General features: G+C 47.2%; 2 protein-coding genes across 3 annotated transcripts; both read left to right on the top strand.

The window, feature by feature from the left end:
• The first annotated feature begins 532 nt into the window (after positions 1–532).
• LOC100502271 (uncharacterized) lies at positions 533–14,635 on the top strand. Its single transcript, NM_001363252.1, has 10 exons — positions 533–1,098; positions 11,881–11,948; positions 12,089–12,159; positions 12,352–12,609; positions 13,200–13,360; positions 13,446–13,501; positions 13,611–13,663; positions 13,735–13,858; positions 14,046–14,143; positions 14,271–14,635. The coding sequence occupies exons 1-10, from the start codon at positions 902–904 to the stop codon at positions 14,340–14,342; spliced, it is 1,158 nt and encodes a 385-aa protein (NP_001350181.1). The 5' UTR covers positions 533–901; the 3' UTR covers positions 14,343–14,635.
• Positions 14,636–19,249: 4,614 nt separating this feature from the next.
• On the top strand, positions 19,250–21,136 carry LOC100276967 (uncharacterized). Of its 2 annotated transcripts, none has more exons than XM_020549422.3 (3): positions 19,250–20,127; positions 20,259–20,305; positions 20,448–21,136. In XM_020549422.3, exons 1-3 carry the CDS (start codon positions 20,010–20,012, stop codon positions 20,700–20,702), a joined length of 420 nt encoding a protein of 139 aa, XP_020405011.1. In that variant the 5' UTR covers positions 19,250–20,009; the 3' UTR covers positions 20,703–21,136. The 2 variants fall into 2 exon arrangements, with proteins under 2 accessions (XP_020405011.1, NP_001144124.2); NM_001150652.2 differs by having other exon boundaries at positions 19,790–20,127; positions 20,451–20,995.
• Positions 21,137–24,300: the final 3,164 nt, after the last annotated feature.

Here is a 24,300-nt window from a genome sequence, read left to right as displayed (position 1 = left end):
ATTTGGATTTGTAACGCCGTTCTGACCAACGCTGGTGCCTGAAAGCCTTAGGGGCGGTCGCGACTCTGACTAATGGCTGGTGCCTGTAAGCCGTAGGGACGGTCGTGACCAAGGTAGCTTTTACCACTACCAACTACTAACCCCGGTGGACAGATGCTCCTTGATTCTGACGGTGGTGATACTGGCCATTGAATTCAGAGGACGACACGAACGCCTGGTGAGTCACTGCGTAGTGTGTAGGGTTTAGCGACCTTGCGTGGCGTGGCGCATGGTCTGCCCTTGGAGTTGGAATAGGTGACGATGCATTTGGATCGCGTCTTGTGGCCTCACACAGCTAGGATGTGCCGTGCCCGTGCGTGAAAATGCAGCAGGCATGGAAAGCCAGCAGGCGGATGACTCTGACTCACATGGATCTAGGGCGCCTAGCATACATACTTTAGTAAGTACACGTAACATCATAAGGGGAAAAAACACAAACCATATACGGTCGAGTGATCGACGCGTCACTAACTATGGAGGAAAAGGAAAGCACAGGCACATGGAAGGGAAAGCTTCGGAGCGGTCGAGTGGCCTCTGGAGGCACACACCACGGCAGGGCAGCCTAGCCTAGCCGGTAGCCGCAGTGGGAGTACAATTCTCCGCGCCACGCCTCGGCAGCCATGCTCGCTCTCGCGGAGTCGCGGATCGCGACTGCAGCTGCAGGACCGCAGAGCGCTGAATAGAAGCACCTGCTGCGCAAGCGCAAGTCCAAAAGACTCCCTTGCAAGTCTTGGTCTGGACCGTGGACGGCTTCCAGAATCCAGACTCCCTGCACGGCGTGCACGCGCCTACATAAGAAAAAAGATCCGTGGCCCCAGCACCCGCGGCCGAGTCAGAGCCCCAGTCCCAGAGGGAGGGGGAAATGGCGAGCGGGGACGGGAAGAAGCAGAGCAGACGGCAGCGGCGGCGGCGGCAGCTGTGGGCGGCGTGCCTCCCGCGGCCGGGGTGCTTCACGGTGTCCGCCGCCGACGAGGGCCCGTCGGCTCACGGTGCCGGCGAGGGGGAGAGCAAGCCCAAGCCCACGCATCTGGTCGTCACGGTCAATGGGATCGTCGGAAGGTGATTTACTTCTGGGGTTCTTTCTGCCTTTATCCTGTTTTATTTGTCCTACTTTCCCTGCTTATCAACGAGCTGGAGCTCAATTCGCCAAGCCAGGTTAGCTCCTGTAACTTTGAGCCGTCACCAAGAATTATACGTAGATACTACGACAGTGTTCTGGTTACAGACTAGTTTGCGAAGTTGAATTTACCATTTTTTATCCTCCTATGCCGATGACTGATGGTCCTCGTGACTGTAGTTAAACCTCACAAGACTGTCTTCAGAACTGTCAGAAATAGTAGCGGCCAGTAGAGTCTCCTGCGCATCATTGGCTCTGTTTACACTCACATTCCTGAAACTCTGCTTTGGGTCTACTCAGAGCTTCAGTTGTATCAGTAGTGAACATCTGCATCCACAGTTTAGTCTACCAAATCATGTTGCCTTGCAGTTTGGGAAAAAGGCACGGCACGATGATCGTGGGACTAACTGGTGGGCAGTAGCCCTGAATCCAGTAGGACACGACGCATCACTGTTAAGTAATATGAACACAGCAGCTGTAGCCTAAAACGCTCATTCTAAGATTGTGATCCATGTACAATATTGTTTTCTTCTTCTTTTATTCAAGTAAAAACATTAAACACTGTTATATGCCATCCTTTTACAATCTGACGAGTGTAATGTTGGCACATCCCTCGGAGCATCCAAAGTTCCAAACAGCCTGCCAGAGTGCTAGTGAGGTCCATTGCGTTCATACACAATGCCCTCAAGCAGTAGGGTTGTCAGCACGGAGGGGCTGCGGTAGCAGCAGCCATGGGCCCTCCAAGGGGGATTAGATAAGGATAGTTAGAGATAAGATTAGAAGATTAGTTGAGATTATTTAGGAGATTGGTTGAGATTATCTAGAAAGGTTATCAGTTAGTAGTTTGTTGAGAGTTTTTAGGAGAGTTTCAAGGAGATAAGGATCTCTAGCTAGATAGGGACAACCAGCTGGCCTATTTATGTAATCAATGGATGAGAAATAAACTAGGCAAGAATTAGAAGGGACAAACCCTCCTCTTGCTCGGCCGTGGGCAGAGGCCCCCGACCGACGTTCCTGCCCATCGATACCCCTCTCCAATCCTTCACTGATCTAGCGACCATAACATCTTGTATCGGAGAGCTTGGGTTTCGATCTGATCACATGGCTTCTGCTGCCAATTTCGCGGCGTCATCCTGGCAATCGACGTCCCCATCTCCATGGACTGCGCCGCATGTCACCTTCGCCACACCGTCCTGGCAACCGACGTCCCCATCTCCATGGGCTGCGCCGCATGCTACCTTCGTCACGCCATCCTGGCAACCAACGTCCCCATCTCCATGGGCAGCATCGCCGACCAATTTTGTCACCACATCCTGGACACTGGCGTGCCCATCTCCAGGGACAATGCCAAATTTCGTCACATCATCTTCGTTGACGGCATCTCCGTCTCCATGGGCGACGCCACTAGGGACAGCCACGACTCAGCAATCACCAGCTCCATCGATGGGGGGCTTGTGGACCAACATAAGGGTTGATCTCGCAAAGATGCAAGCCACGCTTCAGAAGGTTGAGCAAGGGCTCATGCAAATCAAGGCAGCAGTGCAACATGAGCAGCATCAGCTGGCGTTGTCCGCACGGCTCCAGTCGTCAGCGACTGTGGGCATACAAGCTGCTGCTCGTGGCTTCCTTGCACGACAGAGAGTGCGAGAGATGCGCCGACAGATGCTCGAGGCAGCCTTAGTGACGGTTGACCTCGACACACGGGAGCGCGACCTTGCCCTGTCGAACGGCCATCAGCAGCAGCACCGGGCCGCTATCTCCAAGTGTGAGTGAGAGCACCTAGAGGGGGGGGGGTGAATAGGTGATCCTGTAAAAACTTAAACTTAAGCCACAAAAACTTGTTAAGGGTTAGTACAAGTATGGCCAAGTGGCTAGAGTGAAGTCTCAACAAAACACAGTACCACAAGAGAATCAAGCACAGAGTGACACAGTGGTTTTATCCCGTGGTTCGGCCAAGACCAACGCTTGCCTACTCCACGTTGTGGCGTCCCAACGGACGAGGGTTGCAATCAACCCCTCTCAAGCGGTCCAAAGACCCACTTGAATACCACGGTGTTTTGTTTTCCTTTCACTATCCCGTTTGCAAGGAATCTCCACAAATTGGAGTCTCTTGCCCTTACAAGTATATGATCACAAATGAAACACAGAGTAAGGGAGGGAAGCAACACACACAAATCCACAGCAAAAGCGCACACACACGGCCAAGAATCGAGCTCACAAGACTATCTCAGAGTTCTCACTTAGAACAGAGTTCGAATCACTTAGAAACACAAACGAATGCGCAGAGACTTAGTGTGGATGATCAAGAATGCTCAAAGGTTGCTTGTGTGTCTCCTCCATGCGCCTAGGGGCTCCTTTTATAGCCCCAAGGCAGCTAGGAGCCGTTGAGAGCAAATCCGGAAGGCCATCCTTGCCTTCTGTCGTCGGGGGCACCGGACAGTCCGGTGCACACCGGACACTGTCCGGTGCCCGATTTGTTTCCTTAAACGGTGAAGACGACCGTTGCAGACCGTTGGCAGATCTGGCGCTGTTGGCGCACCGGACATGTCCGGTGCACACCGGACAGTCCGGTGTCGTCTTCCGACCGTTGGCTCGGCCACGTGTCCCGCGCGGATTGCGCGGCCGACCGTTGGCCCTGGCCGACCGTTGGCTCACCGGACAGTCCGGTGCACACCGGACAGTCCGGTGAATTTTAGCCGTACGCCGCCGGCCAATTTCCCGAGAGCGACCAGTTCGAGTCGCGCCAGCCTGGCGCACCGGACACTGTCCGGTGCACACCGGACAGTCCGGTGCTCCAGACCGAGCTGGGTCTTGGCAGCACACAGCCAAGTCCCTTCTCCTTTTCTCTATTCTTCTTCTTTCTGTTTCTAACACTTAGACAAATATATTAGTACTTAAAACCAATGTACTAAGGCTTAGAAACATACCTTTACTTCATGATTTTCACCTTGTTCATCCATGTACATAAATTCCCAATTAAGCACATGTGTTGGCACTCAATCACCAAAATACATAGAAATGGCCCAAGGGCACATTTCCCTTTCAATCTCCCCCTTTTTGGTGATTTATGCCAACACAACATAAAGCAACTAGAACAAGTGCAAAATCTCTTTAAATAAAAACTCAAATTGGTTTTATTCAATTTTGGCATATATGGATCATCCTTTGCCACCACTTGGTTTGTTTTTGCAAATCAAACTCAAATCTCTATCTCTAAGTCAAACACACATGTTGAAGTATAAAGAGAGTCATTCCAAAAGAGATTGATCAAAGATTTCAAAAACTCCCCCTATTTCCCATAATCAATACTTCTCCCAACAAGAAGCCAACTTTTGACAAGAGAGACAATAAGAGACAATAAAAGCTTTTGACAAAACAAAAACTCTATTCTACTATTTTCAAAATCTCTCAAGTGGTAGCTGATCCATTTATCATTTTGGCCTTTATTTTCTCCCCCTTTGGCATCAAGCACCAAAACGGGATCAATCTTGGCCTGTTAACCCCATTGCCTCACCAAAGTCTTCAATTAAGAGCAAATGGCAATAAGATTTCATGAGATAAACTTGGAATTAGTTACCCTCTCATCGGAGTGCAGTGGAAGTCTTTCATGGTCCAAGTCCACCTTTTCCCTTTCAATCCTCCTTCGAGACTAAATTATCAAACTCAAACACATGGTTAGTCTCAAAGGGTCAAGTTGTAACACATCTCCCCCTAAACATGTGCATCACTTTGCAACGGACTTGTGAGGTCCAGGGAGTGTTTGTACAACTTGAGCACCACAATAAGCAACAAAATGCAAAAAGGAACATGATCAAAAGCATAACTACATGTATGCTACAATTCAATCCAGGTTCCGCGAATCTAAGACATTTAGCTCACTACGCAACCTGCAAAAGGTCTTCTCATCTAGAGGCTTAGTGAAGATATCGGCTAGCTGGTTCTCGGTGCTAACATGAAACACTTCGATATCTCCCTTTTGCTGGTGGTCTCTCAAAAAGTGATGCCGGATGTCTATGTGCTTTGTGCGGCTGTGTTCAACAGGATTCTCCGCCATGCGGATAGCACTCTCATTGTCACATAGGAGTGGGACTTTGCTCAGATTGTAGCCAAAGTCCCTGAGGGTTTGCCTCATCCAAAGTAGTTGCGCGCAACACTGTCCTGCGGCAACATACTCGGCCTCAGCGGTGGATAGGGCAACGGAGGTTTGTTTCTTAGAGTTCCATGACACCAGGGACCTTCCTAAGAATTGGCACGTCCCCGATGTACTCTTCCTATCGACCTTACATCCAGCATAGTCGGAGTCAAAGTATCCAACTAAGTCAAAGGTAGACCCCTTTGGATACCAGAGCCCGAAGCAAGGCGTAGCAACCAAATATCTAAGAATTCGCTTCACCGCCACTAAGTGACACTCCTTAGGATCGGATTGAAATCTAGCACACATGCATACGCTAAGCATAATATCCGGTCTACTAGCACATAAGTAAAGCAAAGAACCTATCATTGACCGGTATGCTTTTTGATCAACGGACTTACCTCCTTTGTTGAGGTCGGTGTGTCCGTCGGTCCCCATCGGAGTCTTTGCGGGCTTGGCGTCCTTCATCCCAAACCGCTTTAGCAGATCTTGCGTGTACTTCGTTTGGGAGATGAAGGTGCCGTCCTTGAGTTGCTTCACTTGGAACCCAAGGAAGTAGTTCAACTCGCCCATCATCGACATCTCGAATTTCTGCGTCATCACCCTGCTAAACTCTTCACAAGACTTTTGGTTAGTAGAACCAAATATTATGTCATCGACATAAATTTGGCACACAAACAAATCACCATTACAAGTCTTAGTAAAAAGAGTTGGATCGGCTTTCCCAACCTTGAAAGCATTAGCAATTAAGAAATCTCTAAGGCATTCATACCATGCTCTTGGGGCTTGCTTAAGTCCATAGAGCGCCTTAGAGAGCTTACACACATGGTCGGGGTACCGTTCATCCTCGAAGCCAGGGGGTTGCTCCACGTACACCTCCTCCTTGATTGGCCCGTTGAGGAAAGCGCTCTTCACATCCATTTGAAACAACCTGAAAGAATGGTGAGCGGCATATGCTAGCAAGATACGAATTGATTCTAGCCTAGCCACAGGAGCAAAAGTCTCCTCGAAATCCAAACCTGCGACTTGGGCATAGCCTTTTGCCACAAGTCGAGCCTTGTTTCTCGTCACCACCCCGTGCTCGTCCTGTTTGTTGCGGAACACCCACTTGGTTCCCACAACATTTTGCTTCGGACGAGGCACCAGTGTCCAAACTTCATTGCGCTTGAAATTGTTTAACTCCTCTTGCATGGCCAACACCCAGTCCGGATCTAGCAAGGCCTCTTCTACCCTGAAGGGCTCAATAGAAGAGACAAAGGAGTAATGCTCACAAAAATTAACTAATCGAGATCGAGTAGTTACTCCCTTGCTAATGTCACCCAGAATTTGGTCGACGGGATGATCCCTTTGAATCATCGCTCGAACTTGGGTTGGAGGTGCCGGTTGCGCTTCTTCCTCCACCACAAGATCATCTTGTGCTCCCCCTTGATCACACGCCTCCTGTTGATGAACCTGTTCATCGTCTTGAGTTGGGGGTTTCACCATAGTTGAGGAAGAAGGTTGATCTTGCTCTTCTTGTTCCTGTGGTCGCACATCACCAATCGCCATGGTTCGTATAGCGGCCGTCGGAACATCTTCTTCATCTACATCATCAAGATCAACAACTTGCTCTCTTGGAGAGCCATTAGTCTCATCAAATACAACGTCGCTAGAGACTTCAACCAAACCCGATGATTTGTTGAAGACTCTATACGCCTTTGTATTTGAGTCATACCCTAATAAAAACCCTTCTACAGCTTTGGGAGCAAACTTAGAATTTCTACCCTTCTTCACTAGAATGTAGCATTTACTCCCAAATACACGAAAGTACGATACATTGGGTTTGTTACCGGTTAGTAGCTCATACGACGTCTTCTTGAGGAGGCGATGAAGGTAGACCCTGTTGATGGCGTGGCACGCCGTGTTCACGGCTTCCGTCCAAAAGCACTCGGGGGTCTTGAACTCTCCTAGCATCGTCCTCGCCATGTCGATGAGCGTCCTGTTCTTCCTCTCTACCACACCATTTTGCTGTGGTGTGTAGGGAGCGGAGAACTCGTGCTTGATCCCTTCCTCTTCAAGGAACTCCTCCACTTGAAGGTTCTTGAACTCGGACCCGTTGTCGCTTCTTATCTTTTTCACTTTGAGCTCAAACTCATTTTGAGCCCTCCTGAGGAAGCGCTTGAGGGTCCCTTGGGTTTCGGATTTTTCCTGCAAAAAGAACACCCAAGTGAAGCGGGAAAAGTCATCAACAATAACTAAACCATACTTACTTCCTCCTATGCTCAGATAGGCGACAGGTCCGAAGAGGTCCATATGCAGCAGCTCCAGGGGTCTTGACGTGGTCATCACATTCTTGCTGTGATGCGCTCCTCCCACCTGTTTACCTGCCTGACAAGCTGCACAAGGTCTATCTTTTTCGAAATGTACATTCGTTAGACCTATCACATGTTCTCCCTTTAGAAGCTTGTGGAGGTTCTTCATCCCCACATGTGCTAAGCGGCGATGCCATAGCCAGCCCATGCAAGTCTTAGCCATTAAGCATGCATCTAGACCGGCCTCTTCTTTTGCAAAATCAACTAAATAAAGTTTGCCGTCTAGTACACCCTTAAAAGCTAGTGAACCATCACATCTTCTAAAGACAGACACATCTACATTTGTAAATAAACAATTATATCCCATTTGACATAATTGACTGACAGATAGCAAATTATATCCAAGTCTCTCCACTAAGAATACGTTTGATATAGAATGCTCATTAGAAATTGCAATTTTACCTAGCCCTTTTACCTTGCCTTGATTCCCATCACCGAATATAATTGAATCTTGGGAATCCTTATTTTTGACGTAGGAGGTGAACATCTTCTTCTCCCCCGTCATATGGTTTGTGCATCCGCTGTCAATAATCCAGCTTGAACCTCCGGATGCATAAACCTTCTTCTCTCTTGCCATAAGGCATGTGTGACGCTCGTTGGGGAAGAGGGTTGATTTGTTGAAGGCGGTGGCGGCGAGTCCTTCATTGTCGGAGTCGGACGAGGAGCAATCCGAGTCCCACTCCTTGCCTAGATGCGCCTCGCCCTTTGCCTTCTTGTAATGCTTCTTCTTTTCCCTCTTGTTCCCCTTTTCCTGGTCACTATCATTATCAGGACAGTTAGCAATAAAATGACCAAGCTTACCGCATTTGAAGCATGATCGCTTCCCCTTGGTCTTAGTCTTGCTCGGCTGTCCATTGCGACCCTTTAGCACCGTCTTGAATCTCTTGATAATGAGGGCCATTTCTTCATCGTTGAGTCCAGCCGCCTCAATTTGTGCCACCTTGCTAGGTAGCGCCTCCTTGCTTCGTGTTGCCTTGAGAGCGAGAGGTTGCGGCTCGTTGATCGGACCATTCAAGGCGTCGTCCACATATCTCGCCTCCTTGATCATCATTCGCCCGCTAACAAATTTCCCAAGAACTTCTTCGGGCGACATCTTGGTGTACCTGGGATTTTCACGTATATTGTTCACCAAGTGAGGATCAAGAACGGTAAATGACCTTAGCATTAGGCGGACGACGTCGTGGTCCGTCCATCGCGTGCTCCCGTAGCTTCTTATCTTGTTGATAAGGGTCTTGAGCCGATTGTATGTTTGCGTTGGCTCCTCGCCCCTTATCATTGCGAACCGTCCAAGCTCGCCCTCCACCAACTCCATCTTGGTGAGTAAGGTGACGTCGTTCCCCTCATGAGAAATCTTGAGGGTGTCCCAGATTTGCTTGGCGTTATCCAAGCCGCTCACCTTATGGTATTCATTCCTGCACAAGGAAGCTAGAAGAACAGTAGTAGCTTGTGCATTCTTATGAATTTGTTCATTAATGAACATGGGACTATCCGAACTATCAAAATGCATTCCACTCTCTACAATTTCCCATATACTAGGATGGAGAGAGAATAGGTGACTACGCATTTTGTGGCTCCAAAATCCGTAGTCCTCTCCATCAAAGTGTGGGGGCTTGCCGAGTGGAATGGAGAGCAAATGAGAATGTGAACTTTGCGGAATACGAGAGTAATCAAAAGAAAAGTTTGAATTAACCGGTTTTCTTCTCTCGTAGTCGTTGTGGTCCTCGTCCTTTTGGGAAGAAGTAGACTCGTCGCTGTCGTAGTAGACGATCTCCTTGATGCGCCTGGTCTTCTTCTTCTTCCCTTCCTTCCGTCTTTGGCCCGAGCCGGAGTCGGTAGGCTTATCGTCCTTCGGCTCGTTGACGAAGGATTCCTTCTCTTTGTCGTTGATCACTATACCCTTCCCCTTAGGATCCATCTCTTCGGGCGGTTAGTCCCTTTGTGAAGAGAACGGCTCTGATACCAATTGAGAGCACCTAGAGGGGGGGGTGAATAGGTGATCCTGTAAAAACTTAAACTTAAGCCACAAAAACTTGTTAAGGGTTAGTACAAGTATGGCCAAGTGGCTAGAGTGAAGTCTCAACAAAACACAGTACCACAAGAGAATCAAGCACAGAGTGACACAGTGGTTTTATCCCGTGGTTCGGCCAAGACCAACGCTTGCCTACTCCACGTTGTGGCGTCCCAACGGACGAGGGTTGCAATCAACCCCTCTCAAGCGGTCCAAAGACCCACTTGAATACCACGGTGTTTTGTTTTCCTTTCACTATCCCGTTTGCAAGGAATCTCCACAAATTGGAGTCTCTTGCCCTTACAAGTATATGATCACAAATGAAACACAGAGTAAGGGAGGGAAGCAACACACACAAATCCACAGCAAAAGCGCACACACACGGCCAAGAATCGAGCTCACAAGACTATCTCAGAGTTCTCACTTAGAACAGAGTTCGAATCACTTAGAAACACAAACGAATGCGCAGAGACTTAGTGTGGATGATCAAGAATGCTCAAAGGTTGCTTGTGTGTCTCCTCCATGCGCCTAGGGGCTCCTTTTATAGCCCCAAGGCAGCTAGGAGCCGTTGAGAGCAAATCCGGAAGGCCATCCTTGCCTTCTGTCGTCGGGGGCACCGGACAGTCCGGTGCACACCGGACACTGTCCGGTGCCCGATTTGTTTCCTTAAACGGTGAAGACGACCGTTGCAGACCGTTGGCAGATCTGGCGCTGTTGGCGCACCGGACATGTCCGGTGCACACCGGACAGTCCGGTGCCGTCTTCCGACCGTTGGCTCGGCCACGTGTCCCGCGCGGATTGCGCGGCCGACCGTTGGCCCTGGCCGACCGTTGGCTCACCGGACAGTCCGGTGCACACCGGACAGTCCGGTGAATTTTAGCCGTACGCCGCCGGCCAATTTCCCGAGAGCGACCAGTTCGAGTCGCGCCAGCCTGGCGCACCGGACACTGTCCGGTGCACACCGGACAGTCCGGTGCTCCAGACCGAGCTGGGTCTTGGCAGCACACAGCCAAGTCCCTTCTCCTTTTCTCTATTCTTCTTCTTTCTGTTTCTAACACTTAGACAAATATATTAGTACTTAAAACCAATGTACTAAGGCTTAGAAACATACCTTTACTTCATGATTTTCACCTTGTTCATCCATGTACATAAATTCCCAATTAAGCACATGTGTTGGCACTCAATCACCAAAATACATAGAAATGGCCCAAGGGCACATTTCCCTTTCAGTGAGCATGGTGCGTGTCCCGCGGGCGACGAGCTTCAACTCTACGGCGGTAGGGAAGGCACTCCCCTCGTCATAGACAAGGGCACACTATTTAGCGCCACCACATTCGGCTACCGGCCGCCACGAGGGCGCCTCCGCTGGTTATTGTTGCGACCTATTCCAGGTGCCCGTCTATGTGCTCCACGTTCGTCCAGATGACATTCATGGGATCCAGGTGGCTGCACACGTGCAAGTCCAATACGCGGAGGGTGTCCTCCTTATCTTATGGGGTCAAAAAAATTAGATTCGAAATAATAAGATAAGCCGAGATATAAAAGGCTTGTCTTCTAGGTGTCTAGTTTTGGGTCAAGTAGACTCGTCTTTGAACATCCGTCATGCTGCAGCTCGAGGACGAGCTGCTTGTCCAGGAGGGGTGTAGTGTCAGGGCCTAAGCAGGCCCACGGAGGGGCTGCGGTAGCAGCAGCCATGGGCCCTCCAAGGGAGATTAGATAAGGATAGTTAGAGATAAGATTAGAAGATTAGTTGAGTTTATTTAGGAGATTGGTTGAGATTATCTAGGAAGGTTATCAGTTAGTAGTTTGTTGAGAGTTTTTAGGAGAGTTTCAAGGAGATAAGGATCTCTAGCTAGATAGGGACAACCAGCTGGTCTATTTATGTAATCAATGGATGAGAAATAAAGTAGGCAAGAATTAGAAGGAAGAAACCCTCCTTTTGCTTGGCCGTGGGCAGAGGCCCCCGGCCGGCGCCCTGTGAACAGTACCACACCACCTCCACCAGCAGCTCCAACCATCGAATTCCCTCTCCAATCTCTCACCGATCTAGCGACCATAACAAGGGTTATGCATGCAATTTGCATTGGTGAATGCATCTTCTAATAGATTAAAACCTTAACTTCAACTTATGATAGTTCTAACTGAACAAGTTAGCTTCGGCGATTTTTTACATGTCATTGATGGGTGACACTCATTTCCACCTTTTACAAGATGCGTCCCTTCAATTATGCAGTGCAGAAAATTGGCGTTTTGCGGCAAAGCACTTCATCAAGAAACACCCTGAAGACGTGGTTGTTCACTGTGAGTTAAACAACAATGGAAAAAACTCTACTTTTAATCCCAAAAACTTATCTAACGTCCGAACAAGCACCCTTCTATCTGTTTTTTTTTGTTCTGCTTAGCTTGGCTAATATAGTGGCAATTTTGATTGGGTGGCACAGGCAGTGGGTGCAACTCAGCAGCTCGAACCTTTGATGGAGTTGATGTGATGGGGAGAAGATTGGCAGACGAGGTAAGTGCCAATGAACTAACATTGAAAGAGTATTATGTTGAGAAGAATCAAGAATGAACATTTTATAATTTACATTAATGGACATTTTCTGCCTTTTCCTTCATTATTAAACCCTGCATTGGATATCAGCAGCAGCACTTTTTGCTTTTTGCACATGTTTCTTTGAATTAACTGTTGCTTTTCTGTATGAAGGTGGCTTCTATTGTTGACAGTAGACCGGAGCTTTGCAAGATTTCCTTTGTTGCGCATTCATTGGGTGGACTAATTGCAAGATATGCTATTGCATTATTATATGAGAGCGAGACACAAAAAGATTCTCATGAAAAGTTTGAGAACCATGCTGTTGACTATTCTAGTAACCAGCACAGCAAAGGGAAAATTGTTGGTTTGGAGCCTATTAACTTCATCACTTTTGCAACACCACACCTCGGTACAATATCACACAAACAGGTTAGGTTAAAAAATTTCAAGCACTTATAATTTGGAAGTTGGTGTTGAATTATTTTCTTTTGTAACCTGCGTATTGTGGTATAGTTGTGATATAATCCATGTTGAATTTGTAGGATTTTGTATAGTATTGTTGATCATATTTATACAGGGGAGTGGGTACTAATTATAAACTGAGTTCTATAAAGAAGGTAATCAGTTAGATGCTTCATTTTCCTCAATAAATTTGTTCCTATTGGTGCTACAACATAAGGTGTCCTTGTTTTCTTTTATTTGACTCACATGACATGATTGTTCTGGTGTACTAAATGCATGTACTTGTTTCCTCATATCAATACTAGTACCCCGTGTTACTTCTTCATAAATGTCACGTATTTACAATCCCAAATGCTATAGTTCAACCATGGCCTTTTATATCACTGAGCTAGTAAAGATAATGGCGTTTATTCTCTGTGACTTCAGAAAAAAATCTAAGATAACCCGTATGGTAACGGATCAAAGAGTATAAGTTTATAATGCTACAGGTCTCATGGCTGCATAGCCATGAAGAATCCACATATTTGACTGATTCGGTTTCTGTTATGCACTGGCAGATACCACTTCTTCGTGGTTCCAACAAATTAGAAAAGATGGCGTATCGTTTGTCTTGGATTGCTGGGAGAAGTGGAAAACATCTCTTCCTGAAAGATATGGAAGATGAGAAACCACCACTTCTTCTACAGATGGTTACTGATTATGGTGGTCTCCATTTCATGTATGCAATAAAAAATAATTCTACTTGTTTCACAGATGTGTAAGTTGGTGCTGATGTTCCAACATGCACTTTGCTTATGCTGCAGGTCAGCTCTCCGCTCTTTCAAGCGGCGTGTTGCTTACTCCAATGTTTGTAATGACTGTATCCTTATCCTTATAAATGCTTCCAGTTTTGACATCACATAAGCCTTTTGATTTATCTATTGAGTAACTATCAACTACCATTACTATGGCCTTGACTAATAAACTAGTTATCGTTGGCTGGAGGACATCATCAATTCGTCGTCAACACGAGCTTCCTGAGGTAGTATATTCACTATAACTCATTTTGGTATTTAAGCTGGGCTCCTGAATCTGAAAATTCATGTGCATCAGCCCCGAAGTTTTATAAACAACAATAGATATCCACACATTGTATATGTGGAAGGGCCAAAAGTTGAGGATGTTGATTTTTTGGATGCGATGATTTACGAGGCAAAAACGACTAGTGAAATGGAAGGTGTGGTGCAAAGTTCTCTTATTTTTGCTGGAATGAAGAAATTCCATATTCATACATCTTTTTGTATGTTAAGCCATTGATTCGTAACTATAAATTTGTTCTTCTTTTGTGTCTAATAAATTAGTTGTTCTTTCTTTATGATTACTGAAATTATTTTTCTCTTAATTGGATTACCTTTTAACTTCAGAGGTGATGCTCAAAGGTCTGAATAGAGTTTCATGGGAAAGGGTAGATGTTAGCTTCAAAAAAAGTAGACAAAGGATTTTCGCTCATAGCACTATTCAGGTATGTGATTAACCCCCCCTGGCAATCAGTTCATGAGTTTGAAAAACTGTTACGTTAAGCAGAAAATGTAAGTTAGTCCTGTCTGAGCATTGATCCATTCTTTCCATTTCCTCCTCTTGTATTTCAGGTCAAGACCTATTTCTTGAACTCCGATGGAGCTGACGTGATCAACCACATGATCGACCATTTTGTTTATTAAGATGGGTGTACTAAGTTGGTACCAAGTTCTCTTTGTCGATCGATTCTCGGCCAAAGAGGAACATGTGGGAAATGTTCTTGTTTTGAAGACAGGATTAGAGTTATACTGAAGGAGTAGAACCCACTGTAAAGTGTAAAGGGGTATCTTATCTCTACCCTTCTTGATAATTTTGGGCCGTTTAGGTTCTTTTCTTCCCTTTTCAGAATTCAGAATCTCAGTTGTTTTGTACCCATATACTGGACCAGAATTTGTTCTCCAAATACAAAGATATTTGCTGCGTATTTGCTTCTCCGAACGATGATCCCTTTGTCTTATACCAACTTATAACACAAATCCCTTGTTACTGTTGCCATAAATACATAACTATGTCTATAAATAACCGGTAATATAACAGTAGTTACCAGCTAACAGTTCAAAGTATATTTCGCTAGGCTCCACCAATGTTTTAAAGTCAGGCGATTAATCTTGACTAGTCAAGAAGTAGGTGCCCTAAGCAACTCGACCTTCTCTATTAGTCGCTCTACTAGTCGCTGACTAGCCACGATTAATCGTGGGAGTTAAGCCATCTGACTTATTTAGGCCTGGTAAAAATAAGCTGAATAACCCATCCAACCTTGTAACTGTAAAGAAGACTTAGGGTCTGTTTGGTTGGACTGTGGCGGTGAAAAAAGTTGCTGTGAAAAAAGCTGTTGTAGGCTGTAAGCTGTTAAAAAGCTAAAAACCGTTTGGTGGAAACCACTAAAAGTCGTTAAAAATTCTTCGATATATGTTTTCATAGTTTCATCCGAAAAGCCACTAAAAGCAGATCCAGTGGTGCTTTCAGATTTGCACTACGAGAAAATCGGCTTTTAGAAAAAGTTGTTTCTTGTATCTAGCCCTTTGATTGGCTTTTGGCTTTCAAAGCCAAAAGCCAAACCAAACACACCCTTAAACCTAGCCGCCAGCATGCACGAACAGAGCGTCGTCAGCACGCCAACCGTTGCATCGTCTCGTCGCTTGCCATCCAGTCGGAGAGCCGCCGCATCGTCGCTTGCCATCCAGTCAGAGAGCCGCCGCATCGTCGCTTGCCATCCAGTCAGAGAGCCGCCGCCCGCTAGAGCCATAGCAGCCAGCATGCACGAACGGTGTCGCCGGCACGCCAACCACTGCGTCGTCGTCTGCCATCTAGCCGGGGCGCCGCCACCCGCCGATGATAATGTTGCATTTCTTTGAAGCCATTGTCCATCCAACGTATTTGTGTATCAAGATGCCAAGTATTCAAGGCCCAATATCAGTATATGGCAGTCTCGAGGACCCTAGAAGGGCCAAAGGAACCCGGGTAATGTCAAAAGCTGTGCATAACATCAATGAAGTAGAAAAACCAGAGCAACAAAAGCAAGTCAAGGAAAAAGCATCATGGTCTTATTGGTTTCTTCATTCTTCTCCAAGCCACATGATCATAAACATAAATCAATACTTGACTTGATCTTTCTTGAATGATATAATCGACTTCATATCATCACATAGTCTTATTGGTTTTATCAATCATAATTTCGTTTGCTCTTCATCGTTGTCTTGGTCCATCGACACCAAGTCCTTGCTCAACCTTCACCGCAATGTGTGTCTGTCACTCCAAAGCTTCTGACTTAGCCCTTCACTTTTGCAACCTGATCCATCATAACCAAGTCATGTGTCTTAATCTTCTCCATCTAAACATATGACCTCATGTCATGCCTTTTATGCAATGAGCTCCTTCAATCAACATTAGTTGAGGGTTACAACAAAACCAAGGCACTTTACCATCATATCTCAAGTTGCTCACACTGGTGTATATGTGGACTAATTTTCTATGTATCTCAATAAACTATGGTCTTTTAGATGAGATCAAGTCTCTTTTGATATCTATGTCGATGACGGCGGCCCTATATGCATATAAGGAAGTAGAGAACCATACATGGTCATCGGAGTGGGAGATGTCTACTGGCACGCTAACGATCCCCTACCTGGCACGCCAACTGTCCTGGTGTTGGAAACCAAGGACAATAAGATTTGAGTTCGGTGGGGATGCTAGCACGGACTCACTCCGGATGGTGAATCACTAGGACTTAGACGTGGATGAAGATAGAGGGTTTATACTGGTTCAGGATCGTGCCCTAGTCTAATGTAGTGTTGATCGTAGCATTGCTTGGGAGCGTGTTACAATAAGAGTACCTCTGTTCAGAAGAAAGGTGTGTCCTCCCTTTTATACATCAAGGGAGAAGCCTTACAGTGGAGTCTTGCCTTTGATGAGAAGGAAATAGAGAGAGAGAGAGTTGTCTCCCCAGGTCGACGTGGTGGGTCTTCTTTCCTTTTGTGCCATGGTCGTACCCTCGGTATGGCACTGTCTATCGCGTTGGTCCATGTAGCGAGTCTGTTGCTGATGTCTTGGTGGTAGTGCATGGCGGGTCCCGTGAGTCTGTCCTAGGGCACGGTCATACGTGGCATGGCTTCACCTGTCGTTGTATGTCCTGCTCACCTTCCGCCATACGTGGTCACATATACGCTCGGTCTTGTGTGTTGTCTCATATTTTTCGATATGCGAGCCACTATTGAGACTCCTGTGCTGAGGTCTCATATAACTAACCGACCCTACGAGGCAACAGGGGCACGCATGAACCGTTCGCGAGGGCGTACAATCATGTTGATATGATTCCCTAGCGTCTGTCATGTATGGTGCGCACACGTCTAGGTGTGGCTAGGTGATTATGCATCTTGTCGTAGCTCGTGTGGGCTCGTACTACTGGATTCGGGTCTTCGCCCGCCTCGTAGACTTGCTCGGCGAGGACTTGGTCAGCCGCTTTGCCTCACAGACTTGCTCGGCGGGGACTCGGTCGTCGCTCCGCCTTGCATACTTGCTCGTCGGGGACTTGGTCGATCGCTCCACCTTGCAGACTTGCTCAGCGGGGGCTTTGGATTGGAAAGGAGGTTTATGGGCCTATTTAGGGTACCCTGTTCCTGGATACCCGACACATATGCTAGAGTATTTCTTTACCACAGTCTAATCACAGTATTGCTTAAAACTGAGATATGTTTGGTTACATTGGGAAACCAAAGTGTTAGTAGAGAGAACAGAAGAAACCTCAGAACTTGAGTGGAGTTTTCAAAACTCTAAAAATACCAAAATTTTATAATAGGCCATGTTATTTAAAACTATGTTTTGCCTGTAGCAACTAAGATCGTGTTTGGAAGTAAAGTTTTTTTAAAACCATGGGTTTTTAATACTACAGTAATCAAATGTCATGACAAAACTATGGTATTTTTTACCGCGTCCAAAACCACAGTATTATAACACGTGTTTGGAAACAATGTTTAAAACCATAGTATTCTAGTATAAGTCTACAAGGAGATAGTCAAGTGGCCAGAACTTTGACTTGGAGTGGAGTTTCAAATACTCTAAAAATATCATGGTATTCATAATACTACAGTTTTTAAAACAAAGTATTCTATAACACAAACAAACACTTCATTGTATAAAATATTGTGGTATCTTCATTCTTCAAAAACCACAGTATTCCCCAAAAACATCAAAAATACTACGTTGACCCTAAGGGTGTGTTTGGAAATGCAGTTTTGAAGTATTTTAGTTTTGAGATACCATAGTCTACAATTGTACATGACATAAACACTACGATATTACTTTACCACAGTAAAACCACAGTGTTGTTTAAAACCGAGATCTGTTTGGTTCCATTGGAAAAACAAAGTATATGTAGAGAGAAAAGAAGAAAACTGAGGTCTTGAGTGTAGTTTCGAAAACTCTAAAAATATCACGGTTTTAGGTTAAACCATGGTATTTAAGAACTGTGTTTTGTCTGTACAAACCAAACACATTTTGAGTTCCAAAGTTATAGTATCATCAAATATCATAGTATTTTTTTCAAAACTACAAAAAATACTACACTTTCAAATAGGGCCTAAATGGTTTCCATATGACCAAATACCTGGTGTTGTTTTAAAGTCGTAAAAATACTAAGCTTCTAAACCGGACCTAAATGGCCTAAGCGGTTAAGCATAAGCAGTATAGGAGGGCTTGTTACTTGTGCAACATATTACATTTAGGCTGCAGCATGTTTATTCTTCGATCAGATTGTTTTGTTTGGACAGCGGCAGCGACAATCTCGGACGAGTGCTACACACACACCCAATGAATGGATCAAGATGCGATGAAGTCGTCCATGAACTAGCTTGGCAAGCTTTTCGCACCAAATATATTTTGGGTGGATACTACACTCTAGTTTTTTTGCGACTCAGGCCCTCTTTGGAACAAATAAAAAAAATCTAAATCCTACATTTTTCTATGTTTTTAAACTAATTTCTAAAAATTCTTATATCATTTCTATAAAATTCAGGTATTTCAAAGGAGCCCTCAATAAAGGACTAGTGCTTTGGAATGCCATCGGCTGTCTGTCGTGCAGAGAACCCATGCATCGCGGGAATTACGACTATTGACTTCCTGTCGAGTGAAATATCATATGACGCTGCTGCTCTAGTGCCGTGTATGTAGCAGGTTTCACAGCTTGACCAGAACCTCCTTTCCCCCCCCCCCCCCCCCCCCCCCCCAACGATATTATTGCTAGCTAGGACTAGGACGGAGGATCCAAAAGCGTAGTAGTAAAACCGAAGAAGAAGAAAAAACATGTCTTTTTACAAGTATCGAAAGAAAGAAAAAACTTTGTGAAAAACATGTTTTTGCAGCCGGCAGGTGTGAAGGACTACACTACACTACTACTCTGCTCCTACTCTACTACTAGCGCCATTCAGCTGTCCATTGAAATCCTTGGACCTCTCCTCTCTCTGCGCTCGCTTTCGGCAGGGGTGGGGGAGAGAATCTGCACAGGACACGCCCCCGTGGCCCGCTTCGTTTGGCTGGCACTGGCAGCAAGGATCGTTCCTTCCATGCAATGCGATGCGATGCGATGCAAAGCCGCCTCGCCCTCGCTTGCGTCTCCGGTTTCCCCTGCCTCGCTTCCTCCCTCAGACCCACCACACTGCTTCAGTGCTTCAGCTCATCGTGTGCCGAGAATCGCAAAGTTGTTTTTCCTTTCTCATGGAGCGGCGGCCGGGCGCTTGCTCCGTCGAAGGACCACAGCAATCCGTGCCCACTGCCCCCCTCCCCTGATCGTGCAAGGCTCATGTCGTTTTCGCAATGCCAGCTCTCGTGTCTGCGGCACCACCAGTCCACCACCTCAGCTTTCGCTCCGGCCGGCTTCTCTCTCACTCTCTCTCTCTCAACTTCAGCTTTTGAGCTCGCTGCTGGCTGCTGCCGAAGCAATGGCCGGCGGGGGGGGCCTTTATGGCCTCAGCGCATTCAATGACCTGATCCACGGTTGTACACTGCTGTACATCACCTCCTGCCCGGCTGCCCCCCCCTCTATCTCTCTCCCTCGCTTTCTTCTCTGAACCGACACTCTCTCTCTCGTGGTCGCGGAGTACGTACGTACAGTACGTGCTCTACTCGTATTGATTCTGAACAACCACAGGCACAAGGAACCCCTGCCCATGTGAACAGTGACCATGTTGGTGGCGCTGCTGTCCGTCCATCCTCTGTGATCGATATAAACCGGGCACCCTACCTACTGTTGCCGACCTCATTTCAGACAGTGGCTAGCTAGCTAGGCGACGTTCAGTGAAGCTCCGAGCCGAGCTCTCATGGAACTCCAGCTCTACCACTCCACCACAACCCTCCTCCTGCCGCTGCTGCTGCTTCTTCTTCTCCTGCTACCCTCTTCTTCTTCCTCCTCCTCTCACGGCCTGCGCTCTGCCGACGGTAAAAAAAAACATCTTTCGTTCGCCTGCCTAAAAACCTCTAGTAGTCCCACTCCTATCCCCTCACCTCTATGCCTTCGATTCGTAGACGTTGTTTACGCAAGTGCGCCGCTTTCTTCTTGATTATTGCAGGTAGTAGAGCGCCGCATTACCGGCTCAAGGATCCGCGTCCACCAAAGGTCAGTGCCGTCATCTCGAGTCCATCTCCATCTCTCTCTCTCTCTGTCTCTGTCTCTGTCTCTGTCTCTGTCTCTGTCTCTGTCTCTCAACCCCGCCAACCAATTGCAATTGCTTGTGCTGTTGGGCAAATGCCGGGTGCAGCAGATCGGCGACGGCGAGGGGGCGGCGACGGCGGAGTCGCTGATCGGGTCGAGGCCGCCGCGGTGCGACGGCAAGTGCGCGCCGTGCGGGCGGTGCGAGGCGGTGCAGGTGCCGGTGGCGCCGCGGGCCGACAGCCGCGGGGGCGAGCCCCGGCGCCGCGGAGGGCTGTTCGGCAGCGCCGAGGAGAGCTACACCGACTACAAGCCTCTCAACTGGAGGTGCCGCTGCGCGGACCGGCGAGCACTGGACCCGTGATCGATCCGGATGCTGCGATTGCGATCCCCTCGTCAGGTCTCCAGCTGCTGCTGCTGATGAGCCCATTGGTGTACTGTACTTACGTGTTTTTTCTTTTCTTTGGAGGAACTGTTGCTGGTGAATGGTCGATCGATCCATGGCCAGGAGGATTGTTTGGCAAACGTTCTCGTCTCTATTCTGTAGCTAGGCTTTTGGATTTTTGGTAGTGGTAGGCAGCTAGGCATAGGCTTCGGCAATTTGTCTGGTGATCGATAATCACTTGAAAAACCTGCTGCTTAGACTGCTTGCTTTGACATTAATCTGGGTGTGGCTATAGGTTCTACAGTATTTCAGGTCAACCGAATATGTTACTCTCTGTCTCACTCACTATTTTAAAATACACTTTATAAATAATATACGGTGCAAAACAGTAATTTGTATTGCCGTTTACACGACATGGTGGTGGAGAGAGTTCGAGTTCTTATTATTGAACGGATATTTTGCTGGCCATGCAGAAATGTCCAAGGTTAGTTGACTACTGATGTGCATGACGAGTTGAACTCGTGTACTAGCAACAGGCTGCCAATTCGCAGTAGTAACCCCCCGTGAGCCAGGAGTTTTTTTACATCACCTGCCGTATCCTTGCTGCCACAGCAAGGGTGGGGAGAATTGTTGGAAGGAGAAAAGAAAAGGGTCTGAAACAGTAGGACAAACAAAACACCTTTTGGAGCTTGGAGGTACGTGCATCATTGCTCGCCCTGTCCTTTTTTTTTCTCTTGATGAAGAACCTGTACTACCGTAGAAAGCATTTGAATATTTGATACACGGACCAGTGGCAGCAGATATCGTGGCCAGACAGAAACATATAGTGCAGCGATCTCGTTGTTGCATGCATAAACACTGTACAAATGCTTCTGCGCCGCACGTTTTCAGGTTGTTGTAGACTTGTAGTAGTACTAGGCATGCTTATACAGCAGTACAGGCTTAGGCCTGACAAGTGTTTGCTTCTATTCTCGCCAGCCTCGTTGAAAATAAGAAAAATGCAGTGTATGCCAATGCAAGCACCGGCATTGCACGAAACAAGCTAGGCGCAATTAAGAAACCAAGCGTTCCATATAATTTGATAGTAGTCTCAGCTCTGAATCTGAATTAGGCAGGCAGCCATGCAGTAATGCTCAAGATGGTGATCATAATTTGACACGAATCTTTCTTTGCCTTGCCCTTGCCCTTGCCCACCTGGGCAAAAAGAAAGCGACACTGCTGAGCCACCATGAATTCACTCTCGAGTCATCAAGTCAGCTCTCGGCTCCTACTCCCTCTAGACCTAGCAAGAGGACATGTCACTTCCGCCTCCTACTACTCAACAACAACACGCAGCAGCGAGCAGTCGGCGTGGACTGGAGTTGAAGCGCCTGTCTCCTTTGTTTGTTTGTTTGTTCTCCTCCGTTTCACTTAGAACTAGCCGAGCCAGTGCCAGGCTGCACCAATCCACACGAGACGACAATCATGAGGCAGGCACGCACAAGGCCTCAGCCGAACGGATGCAGTAGCCACCCCCACATCCACCTCCGTCCAAGTTTATTTAGCGTTTAAAGTTCAAATAAATAAATAAATAATAATGTTTATGGCACTCGATAAAATATTCTAAAAATATATCTCATAACAAATTTAATAATATCCTTTCAAAATCAAAGATACTTCAAATTCATTATGTTAGAATTTTTTTTCTGGACTAAAGTATGCAATACAACAACAGGCTAAATGACACTATTTTTACGAGGTGATAGATCTGTCTGTTAGTACTTTTTGTTGGATCTTTTATGTGCCTTGCCCATTTATTGGATAAACTTTATGGTGTGTAGTGGTGGAGAATACAAATAGTACCATATTAGAAGTCCAAGGGTCTTTTGTCTTGACTTATATGGTGGGAATTATCACCTAATTTGAGAAGTCAAGAAACGGACAAGGGCGTGCCACACGCGCGCGCGTAAACCTAATTTTTAGCACTCACTATCAGCGTAAACCTCTCAATTGCATGTCTCTTCGTCAGCGTCCCTTGGCGTGCAGCACGCGACCCTTCTCCTTCAGCTTCCCTCTGCGAGAGGTTAAATAGAGGAGAACCCCTGGCACTTGGTACAAGAGAATAGAACCATTTCAGTGTCACAATCCAGCCGCAAGTGAGAGTGTTCACATCTCATGACTCTGCGCGCACAGAGAAGCGAGAGGGCACGTGCCTCCGGAGCCCTTGTCGTTCGAGACCTTGCACGGAGGATCGACAATTAGGTTTTTGGGGAGCGTCTACGCGACTGCCCAAAACGTCTTCTTCCTGGCGACATGACAAGGGAAGCTGGACAAGGATCCAGATCATCAGAGCGTATAGGAGGGTATGATCAGTTTATTTCCCTACTGTTTTGCGTTCTGCAGATTACATATGTTTCATATGTAGTCATGTATTTATCTCATCTATTCTGTCATTTTATAATATGTTATATCTGTTTGTTTTAGTTTTACAGTCATGCTGTTTATATTGCTATCTACTTATTTTTGGTTGTTCCGTAATAATTCATGAACCATGTTTATATACTTATTATATTTATATGATTCATATGCTCTATGTTCTCTTGATCCATATTGGTATGGATCAATTTGAAATCACGATTTCTATGGTTAATTATTTGTTATATGTCATCATCATAATGTTATTTTATGGAATTAAAATAATACGGAAAATGCCTATAATTCTAACAATCCAAAAACCTAATGTTAGACATTTTTCTGTCAGAGGTTTTGCTGCTGTGTTTGTCGGCGTTTCGAGACCGGAGGGTCCCTGGGCCGACGAGTGAAATGTCGCTGCGTACCCCAGCCCAGATGGGTCGGCGCGAGGCCGAGCGCGAAGGGGGGAAGTGAGGCGGCCGGAGACGGGCGTGAGAGAGGTGGAAATCCCGCGGCCTTCGTGTTCGTCCTGCGCCCAGGTCGGGTGCGCTTGCAGTAGGGGTTACAAGCGTCCACGCGGGAGAGGGAGCGAGCGGCCTCACGCGAGCGCCTGTCCCGTCCTCGTCCCCGCGCGACCAAGCCCCTCTAAGAGGGCCCTGGTCCTTCCTTTTATAGGCGTAAGGAGAGGATCCAGGTGTACAATGAAGGGTGTAGCAGAGTGCTACGTGTCTAGCGGAGGAGAGCTAGCGCCCTAAGTACATGTCGTCGTGGCAGCCGGAGAGGTTGTGGCACCCGGTTCGTGTGGTGTCGTGGCCGTCGGAGGAGCGCCGGAGCCTGGCGGAAGGACAGCTGTCGGGGCTATCGAGTCCTTGCTGACGTCCTCTTGCTTCCGTAAGGAGGCTGAGAGCCGCCGTCGTCACAGAGCGTGCAGGGCGCCATCATTGCCTATCTGGTGGAGCGAGCCAGATGGGACGCTGGTCTTGTTCCCCGTAGCCTGAGTCAGCTTGGGGTAGGGTAATGATGGCGCCTCCCATTGACGTGGCCGGCCCGCGCCCTAGGTTGGGTGATGTGGAGGCTCCTCCGAGGTCGAGGTCGAGTCTGTCTTCCGTGGCCGTGGTCGAGTCCGAGCCCCTGGGTCGGGCGATGCAGAGACCGTCGGCTGAGGCCAGGGCTGAGTCCGAGCCCT

This window comes from Zea mays, chromosome 1 (genome assembly GCF_902167145.1).
Source record: "Zea mays cultivar B73 chromosome 1, Zm-B73-REFERENCE-NAM-5.0, whole genome shotgun sequence".
NCBI lineage: Eukaryota > Viridiplantae > Streptophyta > Magnoliopsida > Poales > Poaceae > Zea > Zea mays.
The sequence above is the reverse complement of the archived record's forward strand: the minus strand, read 5'-3'. Positions and strand labels throughout refer to the sequence as shown.